Below are 11,518 nucleotides of genomic sequence, written 5' to 3'. Positions count from 1 at the left end.
TCTTGTGCGTATACTGTTTTTTCTGCAATAAAATAAATAAAATTACATTTAAAAAATTCACCGGATGCATAAATGTGAAGCTTTCGTTTGGTGTTTCCACTCATTACCACATGGTAGTGAGAGGGGTAGTGGGAAGCCCAGTGAGAGAAGCTGGAATGAGATGGTTTTGGCCTAAATTCTGCAAATTTTCTCATCGGCAAAACCTTTGATCTCAATACAGTTTTCTGTTCCCAAAACTAGAATCTTTTAAGAACAGAGTGGACTAAGTTTTGCAGTCTTTACTCTTTGCCAAAAATTGCGTTGATTAGGAGTGCAAAGGCGAATTTAGTTATTGCASACATGCATTTCACAGAGGAGGTGTTCCCTAATGAAACTATGCAAATGTATGCTAATTCACAATTTGATCAAACGGAAACGAAAATAGATTTACACCAGTCAACACTTTGAACACACCGACATTGCGTTTTGGTACACCATAATTACTTTAATTTCCAATGAAACGCTGCGTTTGCCTTGCAGCATTGCGTTGCAGTTCGTTCTGTGTGAAACTGTATGTGTAAATGGCTTGACAGAAATGGTTTCAGAAGGTGAATGTTGAACTTTTGTTGCATACATTTCATGATGATGCTGCATACTATTTTGCACAAAATACGCTGTCGGTGTGGTCGAAGCGTAACGCTTAAACGGCTAGATGTTTTCGTAACAGGACGGACGTTGACATTGTCCTGTCCTTACGTGAATAGCATGACACGCTTTTATAATTGTCACTGCTAAGGCTAGCCGACTAAACTCAACTCTATGATTTACGATGAAGTTGGGAGCGAATAGTGTGGGCGAATTGGAGCTCCAACGTCATATTAAATTACGTGTTTATATATATTTAAAAAAAGGAATGTTTTCAGCACCGAAAGAATAGCCCGCAAGTAGATAGTACAATGTCGTGTGTAATTTCGGGCTATTCTTTGGGTGCTGAAATCAGTAGGTTTTGATAAAAACGTAATTTGAGGTGACGTCGGAGCTCTAGTTCGCCCACACGAATGGCTTCTCAACTCTCGTAAATCGTGTCGTTGCGTTTAATCGGCTATAAATCAAAACCATGATTTTCCAATGATGAGGGATAAGAATTTGCCAAGAATATTATTTTGTAATATTATAATTATACTGTATAGGCATGCTGGTTAGATATAAATAAGGACACCATCACTGTCAGTCAGCTGTGTTTGTGACATTGTTGCTGGATGCATGAATGAATGGTTTAGGTATGTACTTCATTTCACATTATTTGTTTTTTATGGAGATATGTATTTATCTTTGCTATATTTTGCATGATGCTCTCATTCTACAGATGTTTCACCAAAGGAACATAAGGAATATGCAGGCATCTCTCCTTCCCTGTGGATTCTAAGTTATGTGGGCCTGATCTTGGCAGGAGTTACTTTCTGAAGATGTGGCATTCCATTCCATTCTCACTTGAACTATGCTTCCATGGCCTTGTTTCGGCTCCAAGCTGTGACTGGGAGCTTCTACTTTTCAGGTTTCTGCATGGGGGGTGCAGTGAACCGGGACCAGGTTCTAGAGCAGCTTTGCATCTGCTAAGGTGAAGACCAAGTGTTGGAGGTGGTGGGCAAGAACAAGGCCAAGCTGACTGTGAACCATGTTGGCTGCGCCATGGGCATGCTCTGGCAGTTCCAGAGAGAGAAGCCACAGATGCTGAGAACGGGTGAGTTCTTTAAAAGCCACCTTGAGTTCATGACTCTCCGGGTGCTGGCTGAGAACAAAATTGAGCTCATGGATGATTTCACGTTGGTGGACACGCTCTACAATGTTCTCAGGTACAGATGTTGGCTAGGTGGGTAAGTGTATATATCTCAGTCCTGAAATGTTTTTAAAAAACGTTTTCACATCAACCTTGTATCTTTGAAGGCTCAATGTGGAACCATATGATTGTCTTGTTCATCATTTGGTCTGAGGCTTGGCTTAGATTATACAGGTAAATCATTTAAAAAAWATATTTTTCCATTAAATACAGCAGAAGCATTATCTGTTAACATGGGGGTGTGAGCTGGTGTACAGATGTAAATGCACTGTTTTGCAGATTGTTGATGCCATCACTGTCCAAGTTTGCTGTATGCCTAAGTGCTCAACATCTGCAGAACAGTCCTCTGATGGGTCAGATCACTGACATTTTGAATCAAAAACTCTCCACAATTGATGATGCGAGGTACACAAAAAAAATCACTTCCAGTAGTCTATAAGTCCTTGATATTCCATAAAAATAATTCTGGACATGTCTCTGCAGGATCCTCTACCAGTCACTCCATTTCAATAACTGTGACTTAGCCTGGCTGCAAAACAGATGCTAATGGAACTAGTGAACGCAAGCGCAGACCCTTTCTCCTTCACCAAGCTGTTTGTTTCTCTTGGCCCTATGGCAGGGCAGAACACTAACTCATTGATAAGTACTTCTCTTTCAGGCTGGAGAGTACAACACTGCTTTAGGCAGAGGAGTTTAATGCCAGCAGGCCCTGGCTGTGGCAGAGACACTGGGGGAGATTCAGTGTAGAAACCTGCATCTTCTCCAAAGTAAGTTAATTCTCTGTTACAGCCTTGTCTGAAAGTTGTATTTAGACAATACAACTAAAGCAAGTTATCTCTCTACAGGTTTGTGTCAGTAGTCCACAAGAACCTACATGTTTTCAAGCCCATTGAGATATCCAGGATCACACAAACCCTGATCCTGCTGCATAACCAGAGTCCAGAGCTCTTCACTAAATTAAGGAACATCCTAGTTCAGTGAGTGGTTATTCTAAAGATCTATCTCTGCCCACTATGATCCTGTATGGCAGGTCATTCTTATTGCATACTATACAAAGTATGCTAATACAACTTTTTCTCACAGCTACGTGCAGGACAGTGTCTACCCATATGAAGTGACCATGCTACCTTCACCTGGACTCGACGAAGGCGTAATTTCATGGGTGGAGGCAGTGCTGCTCCAGTGTAATCTGAATGAACCTTTGCAATGGCCGTCGCTAAGTGGGTGCGCAATGACCCGTCCTACCGACACAACACGCCCAGCAAGTATGTGTGTCTGCTGCAGACACTGAACCGCTGCGTGAATGAGCGCCTGCGCAAGGCTGAGCGCCTGGACCTGGTGTTGGAGGAGCTCAAGTACATGTCAGGGGAATGGTTTGAGGAGATTCTGCTGGAGGAGACCATGGTTACGCTCCGGAGGCTGGAGAACCAGATATCTGGGCCAATGTGCCCGAGATGGCCCTTTTTCTGACCATGACTAGTCACCTCTGTATGCCATTAATGGACCGCATAGCTAGCGTGACCATGGAGCACATCAACAAGGTAGTTTGAGACATTACATTTTATTTCACATCAGGGAATACTGTTATTTTGCCTGTATGTATGTAGAGACGGATAGAATGTGAGTCCATACCAGAACAATTTTTTTCTATTCACTACTCAGCAACTTTATGCCACCTTGCTGCACTTTGCTGTACTGAATTATGATCCAGCAAGGGTGGATGAGCTGTTTGACATCTGCATTCAGCACTTCCTACCTCATCAGTAAGTGATTGTGGTTTATGTTACATTTTTGTATTTGGAACTCATCAAAAGGACCAGACAAATTAATTGATCTTCTTCCTCCAGGTCTCTTTGACCCCAGTCTGCTGGTACTTGAGCCCATCTGCTGCCTGTGGGTGATTTCTTCCCGGAGGACCTGATTCGAGAAACCGTCAATGTGGATTTCCTTGCCAAGCTGGATTTCCAGTTAGAAAGTTTGTTATATAATTATATTATAAATATCCAAATGAAGACAAAGCAAGCATCCTGTATCCCCTACTATCTGAAAACGGCATTTTCAGATAAAGCTAATGGGATAAGAGAACCTCTCTGTTATGTGGTAGCCCTGCCTGACGCCCAAAACATGCGGATCCGCCTGCGTCTCACGGAGCTGAATCGGGCTGTGTGGCTGGTGTCCAGAGCGGATTGGTGTTAAACTCAAAAGGTAATCAAATGTGTCACCTGTTCTAGTTGTGAGCTGTATTTCTTGTGATCTCCCTAGACTTTGAATGTGTTCTGGACAGACACCACCAGGCAGTGACCTACAGTGAGCAAAGCCAGCTGCAGATATCTGACAATGTGAAGGTCCGCTGGGGTTCTGACTCTGTAGGGAAGGAGAGGAGTGAGGTCCCTCCAGGGGCACAACAGTAGGAAACTTGATTGGTTGATTTCAGAACTTTTGGTTGAAAAAGTGTTGCTGATGTATGTTATCATGGGTAAACACATTGAAGGGGATTTCATAGGTGCTGAACAAGGACTTTTTTCATTTTTCACTTACTCAGTGTTGCTGTGGACTTCTTGGATTCCAAATCATTCTACAAACCGTCTCGTCACATGAAAGGGGAAACCATGATGAGAAAGACATCTGGAGATTCTGGGATACCATGTTGTCCAGGTATGTGTGTGAAATGTCTGTCCTCAAAAGTGGAATTAATGTATATAACATTCTACATCACTGATTAATGGTAATGTCATTTAAACAGATCCCTCATTTTAAATGGAGCTCTCCACACAGGATGCATGGAAGGAATACTTTAGGAAGAAGATAGTTACTGAGCTTTCCTGAAGCACCTAGATGTTGAATCAATGACACGTGTTATATTGCTTTTGCTACTGATGTGAGAGACAAAGTCTGCCTTTGGAAATGTATATTTGCAGGCAGATCATTGATGTTAAGCATCAGATGTTTATCAAGTGCTCCTTATTGCCTACTCTGAATCCTAGAGTGGACATGCAGTTATCTCACCTCCTGCCAAGAGATTGTATCATATGAAGTGTAACGTTTGTCAAACAATAGTGAATGTTTGTAATAAGAAATAGCATTGTTTTGATACATCCAAATAATCTGTCCCACATAAATAAAATACAAAAAAGCTGTAGGGTGCAAACTGTTTCTTTACAAAGACAGGCAGGTTTAAAAGATTTCACTGAGTTAGTTCATATAAATTCATTAGGCCCTTATCTATGGTTTTCACATGACTTCGAATACAAAAAAACTGCACATTATATTGTGGCCTTTTATTGTCCCCAGCACAAAGTGCACCTGTGTAATGACCATGCTGTTTAATCAGCTTCTTGATATGCCCCACCTGTCAGGTGATGGATTATATTTGCAAAGGAGAAATGCTCACTAACAGGGATGTAAACAAATTTGTGCACAACATTTGAGAAATCAGCTTTTTGTGCGAATGGAACATTTCTGGGATCTTTTATTTCAGCTCATGAAACATGGGACCAAAACTTTACATGTTGTGTTTTATGTTTTTGTTCAGTATATTATGGTGCGTTCAGATCATGAAGGATCCGGATGAAAGTCAATCTAAATACATTGTTTTTGCAGTCCTTCATGTTACATTTAGATGGTACAGTACTTGTGTTCTTGTTCACAATTTGGGCATTTTGGCTGCATTGAGACGCATAGACACACAGGAGGCCCCTGCGGCATAACGCATCGCTTTGAGCATCCCGGTCCACTCTTTCTTATCCTCTTCATACCTGCCACAGGAGAAAAAAGAAGTTTGACGTTATGCCTTTGGAACAGAACAATTGTGGCACAGAACAATTGTGGCAATGGCACCATTTCACCGTTAGACATTATCAAGGAGCTTTTAATATAGACCAATCTCTAAAGACGGCAGCAGTGTACATGGGATTCAATTTGGGTACTAGTTTACTTACTGCCAGATGTCAATGATTTCCGTTGGGGCAACTTTGTCGTCCTCCGTCGCCACAATGGTAAAGCCTCCAACTGCATACAGCAATCCTCCACTACTGACCAGGTTTACTGAGCTCCTCTCCTGGGGGAAATCTGTGAATGGCGCCCACCTGGAATGGGGATCATTGTTAATTGAATGGCTTTGTTACATTGTTGCTAATCATACAGACTTCAACGTCAAGGCACATACTTGTTGGTTCCAAAGTCATATGCTTCAGATGCAGAAGTGAGACCTTCTTCATTGACCCCTCCAGTCACCACAATCTTCCCATTGTGAACGACTGCCCCAAACATGGATCTTGCCATTTTCATTGCAGCCACCTCCTTCCACTCTGATTTCTTGTGGTTGTACGCAAACATCTTATTGATGGCTTTGCTTTGATAAAAACAAGGATGGAACATCACAGTGAGGATTATAAAATGACACAAATGTATTATTGCATGCCTTTACTGTATAAGTATCAAACAATTAGACATGACAAGGTGTGTTTTGTATAAAGAGCAAGCTTACTTGTCATCCGTCTTCCCTCCGATACAGTACACCAATCCATTCTGGGAAACAACACTATGACCATGGATTTTCAGAGGTAGCTTTTTGGTCTCAGCCCATTTCAGCTTCCTAGGGAACAGATAGAAAGGATCAAATGTGTTTCAGGCTCCTTAGTCATGTAGTGACAGGAAATAAGCATAGGAATATGAACCCATCCTACTTACTCAACATCATAGCACATTACAGAGTCAAGAGATTCGTTGGACTGTAGATCTTTACCAGCTACAACAAAGATGAGATTGTCAAATTCTCCCATACTGAACAGACATCTGGGAGAGGGCATAGGGGGCAGAGCTATCCAATCAGCAGCAAGGATGTCCAGCTGAAAAAAATACCCAGATATTAGAAGGTTACATTAATCAAGCTATTTCTGATGACAGAAAAGTTTGGTGGTGAAAGATCATCCCCTTGCTAAGTCATGGTGTTACAAATGGTGTTTGATTTAAAGTTCGATCAGTTGTGGCGAATGAAAACGCAAAGCGTATTACCTGATAGAAGTAGCATTGTAATGGAGCGTCTTTATCCTCTTCATCGACAAACAAGCCTCCCAGGATGAAGAGATCGTTTTTCTTTGATGTCAGGCTGACATGGTTGCGTGGAATCTGCTCAGTCATTGCAGCAAGGAAGCATTCATTCTCAACGCCATCATAGGCCACTGCAGCAGTGTCGTTGATCATCAAGACGAGATCTTTGGCATACATACCAATTCTCTTGATATCATTCAGGTAACCAGGTAACCTGTTATCCTCTCCTTCTTTACTATTGACTGCATCCTTCCCTGACTCTCCTGTCTTATTCTCAGGGAGTTTCCCAGCAAAGGCATCTTTGATCACTTTGGTTTTTTTGAGGAGCTCAGGGTCAGCCATGACGATGTCATCCTTTTCCACTTTCTCATTGAAGTACTTCTCTGGGAGTAAACGGAAACGGATGCAGTCAAAGGCCTCTTCTAGAGTCTTGACACGGTTCTCCTTGTCTTTTCGAATCCATTTCATCAGGGATTCAAACACCACCTCCTCTTTTTCTACATTGAGAGAGTCRGCTCCTATGATGGCAAAAATCTCATGAGAGGCAAGCTCTAAGAAGTCTTCCTCCTTGGCCAGGGTTTCAAAACGATCTGCAATGTAGTCTCGACTTGCCAATGCCAGTCTGGGGCAGTTGAGCACCAGTGCCATTCTGAATATGGCCATACAGTTACCCGGGGACAGCTTCTTCTGTAGGAAATTCGCACACACTGTGAACACTGAGGGGATCTGGAAACGGTTTGCCACAGCAAAGATATCCTGCACATTGTCATCTGTGATGTCAATCTCTGCTGAATACATGTAATTCACAATCATCTCCATGATTGTGGGGTCCAAATTCTCCAGAACGACCTCCTTATCCATTTCTTTAGCATCGCCTGAGAAGTAAAGCTCTCGGAAATAAGGACTACAGGCGGCCAAAATAAGTCTATGGCACGGCAAGCTTCTGTCTCCCACTTTTAGAATGCAGTCAATAAACTTGTTCTCGTTCAGTAGCTCTTTCAGGCCATCCTGGAGCAGGGTGCTCTGAAACAYGCGCAAATCTTCCCTTACAGCTTTCGGATCCATGCTGAAAGAAACGTGACTTGACAAAGAACGTGGAGGATGCAGCTCTCAGCACACTGTCCCGACTGGACTGAGCAGTATAGAGCCCCAGGTCTGAAGACCCTTCAATATAACTACGGCCCTCCTAAATATAGCCACTCACTCCATTGAGGAAGAATTCAGGTTGGCCGCATCACACAGCTGTCACAGAGTGAAAGAAACAACTGTGGACTCTTGTCAGTGGTAGTTGGCAAACAGTTATTGTTATATGACTACTTCACACACACTGCATTTGTAAGTGACTGGTGCAGTTCTGTGTAGTGAGGAGCATACATCCCCAAACTCKATTACAAGTGCAACATCCTGTATGAATCATTAGGATTTTCCCCTTTATCACTTACAAAATGATTTATGTTTTACCAGTGATTGTCATGATTAGAGTAAAATAGTATATAAGACTTCAAATAAAGATGGTGAACTTCAGAGTACCCTGAAGCTGTTATTATACCTTTATTTATATCAATTACTATGATCCTTTTTAGTCCTGAAAATCTTTGGGGATTTATTTGTGTGCGACTCATTGAGCGTGTTTTATTATTAAATGTGAGTATATTTCCGAAGGACTGACCTTCCTCATAGGCAGGGTCAATGAGCAGCTGCAGATACAACAGTCTGTCCTCATGAACCATTTGTAAAAAAACATGATCTCCTCTGGCACGTTTGTAAATAGCCTTTAGATCATTGTCCAAAGAACAAATGACTCAGTTTTCCCCACATGCCACTGGATTATGTCTTCAACTCATTTCAAAAACCCAGTTAAGACATTCTCAAAACTAAGAAAGGTCAGACAATTGCCTACTTTACTTAAATAGTTTAATTCTTACATCTAAACAACAACACAATTCAACTATTTTCTTTTACAATTTCTATTTAAAWGAACAAATAAACATTTACACAAACACTACACTTATGTAGATTTTTATTTATTTATGGCACACTATTTTTCTTACATGTTGCCCATACATGCATCAGGTCTACGTCTTTATTATGTACATCAGACCTATGAGTAAATATACAAATATTTTGTACTTTTACAAATGCTTATAAACAACCGTCTGGCTAAAACCAACACTTTTACTGAAACGTTGATTAATGTGCACTGTCCCTGTAAAAAATACCACTCTAACTCAAACTTAAACTGTAGTGTGTCAATTGTGTCATGTAAAAGAAAGGATGGATTTGAGGAACTATGTTCACCTAACTCGCCTATCAATGTTCATGCTTTAGCCCATAACTTCCCACAGTCCTCGAAGTGTGAACCCCTCCTTCAACTTCTCAACTGCAATTCCCAGCTCCTCGGAAAACATAGGTTCCCGGTCTTGTTGCTTATTACCATCAGAAAAGTAAGCCTTAGAAGCAAACAATAGAAATCAGTTATGACAATGGCATTAATAGGAGGTTATGTGTTCAAACTGTTTGACAAAGTACACCTCAGTCTGTATAAACACGATAGGCACTAGGCAACATAAAGCCATGTTTGCGGTATGTTGTGTAACATGACTTAGCAACCTGCTATTTTCAGAGTGTGAAAACAAATAACGGATTCCCAGAGGAGGGATGACAGTCTAAGCACACACAGTGAAAGCATCAGTCTGCTCATCGGGCTCAATTTCCACATCATCAGGCGGCTGGTCCACCGTCATCTCCTCCAGTGGCTGAGGCTGGAATTGTTGTTGGGAGAGAGAAAAAAGTTGAAGGAGAATCACGCCACACAAATTCATAATTCAATGTCTTGTTAAAACATGGCAAAGTCATAACGCATTGAACTGTTTTTGGGATAAGAAAAAGTGTGGTACAGTATAATATAGAATGACCTTTTTCTCCATCTCATAGTCCACTCCAAAGATGGAGTGAGTTGATCTCTTTAACTGAATCTTGAAGCTTTTACCATCGGGTTGATCTTAAATCAAAGCACATATCCTCCAGTCTCCAAACAAAGAAATAAATATGTATTCAGGAGTATGCCACAACAGTAAATGGCATGCAAAAGCCAAGTTACTTTCTCTGTATTTTCTGTCATCTTTTAAAGCTGATACTACATAAATATACCATATATGCTTTTAAACTACTAGTTCTATATGTAATTCTATGGTACACAGTAAGTAAAATGCTACCGGTTACATTTGAAATGATCCCAATTACCTGCTGAGAGCTTTGTATCACTAAAGCTAGGCCAAACTTTGAGTCTCTTATTCTGATGGAAAGCTACAGGGAAGAGAGGTGACAATAAGGAAAATAGTTGATCACTTTCAATACCTCAAAAGGTAATTTGTTAGGCCGGACATGCCAGCTGGTTTTTCGATTACTTCATTTGTTTACGACACTTACAATTTGAAGGTAGGGAATGCTGACGTTGAAGCTCTCGTTCATATTGGCATGCCAAACAATCTGAACATTAGTGATGAAAAAGGTCCCCAGATTACCCTACAAGATACAATTTCAGGACAGTTAGTTTCCTTGTAAAGGCATCAAACACTTTTTTACTTCAAATACTTCCTGAAGGATTAACTAGCTAGAGTAATTGATGTGTACCTGGTCACTGGATAAATTCCCTACCCCGTTGATTTTGTCATACACTTCCTCTCGATGCAAAAGCCTCAGTTGTTTATTTTGAATGAGAGCTCCTCCCAGCTTCAGGTCACGGTACATTTTAGAGGTCTCATAAGCCCTAGAGCAGAGGGATATGGACAATTAGTTGACGAGACATTCAATTAAACTCAGCAGTAACTTGACTGAATTATATATCATGACATAATCTGGAAAAGTGTCACAACTTTCACAAGTGTAATTTCTCGCTTTCTAGGTATAAATATCTGTGAACAGCAATGACCGATGTAAATAGTCTTGGACTCCCTGGATCCACATTGGTGAAAATGGACTCAAATCTTGTATTGTTAGACTTGGTCAAGATATACAGTGCCTCTCAATTTCTGAAAAATACAATTCTTCATAATGGTGGTGACATCTGTTTACCTATATAGTAAATTGATAGACAGACCAATATACTTACAGAGTTAGCTGTCCTTGTTGTGATGTCAATGATGGAGTAGTATTCAGCTGCTATGAAACATAAAGAACATCAATGTCACTCTGTGTTGTTTGATTTTTTTTAAATTGGGGAAACAATACTTGCTATTACTAATGATTATCTTTGTGGTCCACTGTGGTACCATAAAAATCCAAAAGAGGGCAGTATATTCATTGAGATGAGAATAATAAGGTTATCCTTTGCAGAGTGGATTCCTCTCTAGCCATGTCAAGGAAGGAGAAATAGATGTATGTAGGTAGCTAGGTCTAGATGTACACACACAAATTGACTCTTGGCAGAGCCAAAGAATGACAGATGATCCTCAGATTTGTWACCAGGAGCCTCCCTGCAGGTAAGGGATCCTGAGTGGCGCAGCGGTCTAAGGCACTGCATCACAGTGTTAGAGGTATCACTACAGATCCGGGTTCGATCCTGGGCTGTATCACAACCGGCCTTGATCGGGAGACGCATAGGGCGGTGCACAATTGGCCCAGCATCGTCCGGGTTTGGCCGGAGTAGGCCAT

The 11,518-nt window shown here is 41.2% G+C and overlaps 1 protein-coding gene and 2 pseudogenes across 1 annotated transcript; 1 reads left to right on the top strand and 2 right to left on the bottom strand.

Moving 5' to 3' along the window:
• Positions 1-1,485: 1,485 nt before the first annotated feature.
• Positions 1,486-4,658, top strand: LOC111972780 (FAST kinase domain-containing protein 1, mitochondrial-like; annotated as a pseudogene).
• Positions 4,659-5,267: 609 nt separating this feature from the next.
• Positions 5,268-8,022, bottom strand: LOC111974877 (kelch-like protein 41a). The gene is made up of 6 exons (XM_024002945.2): positions 6,830-8,022; positions 6,506-6,663; positions 6,303-6,410; positions 5,982-6,167; positions 5,755-5,901; positions 5,268-5,571 (listed from the first exon to the last, which is right to left on the bottom strand). Exons 1-6 carry the CDS (start codon positions 7,928-7,930, stop codon positions 5,460-5,462), a joined length of 1,812 nt encoding a protein of 603 aa, XP_023858713.1. The 5' UTR covers positions 7,931-8,022; the 3' UTR covers positions 5,268-5,459.
• Positions 8,023-9,173: 1,151 nt separating this feature from the next.
• On the bottom strand, positions 9,174-11,518 carry LOC111972769 (BBSome complex member BBS5-like; annotated as a pseudogene).

The sequence above is a fragment of the Salvelinus sp. IW2-2015 genome, linkage group LG2 (assembly GCF_002910315.2).
Source record: "Salvelinus sp. IW2-2015 linkage group LG2, ASM291031v2, whole genome shotgun sequence".
Lineage (NCBI taxonomy): Eukaryota > Metazoa > Chordata > Actinopteri > Salmoniformes > Salmonidae > Salvelinus > Salvelinus sp. IW2-2015.
This window is presented reverse-complemented; position numbering and strand designations above follow the sequence as displayed.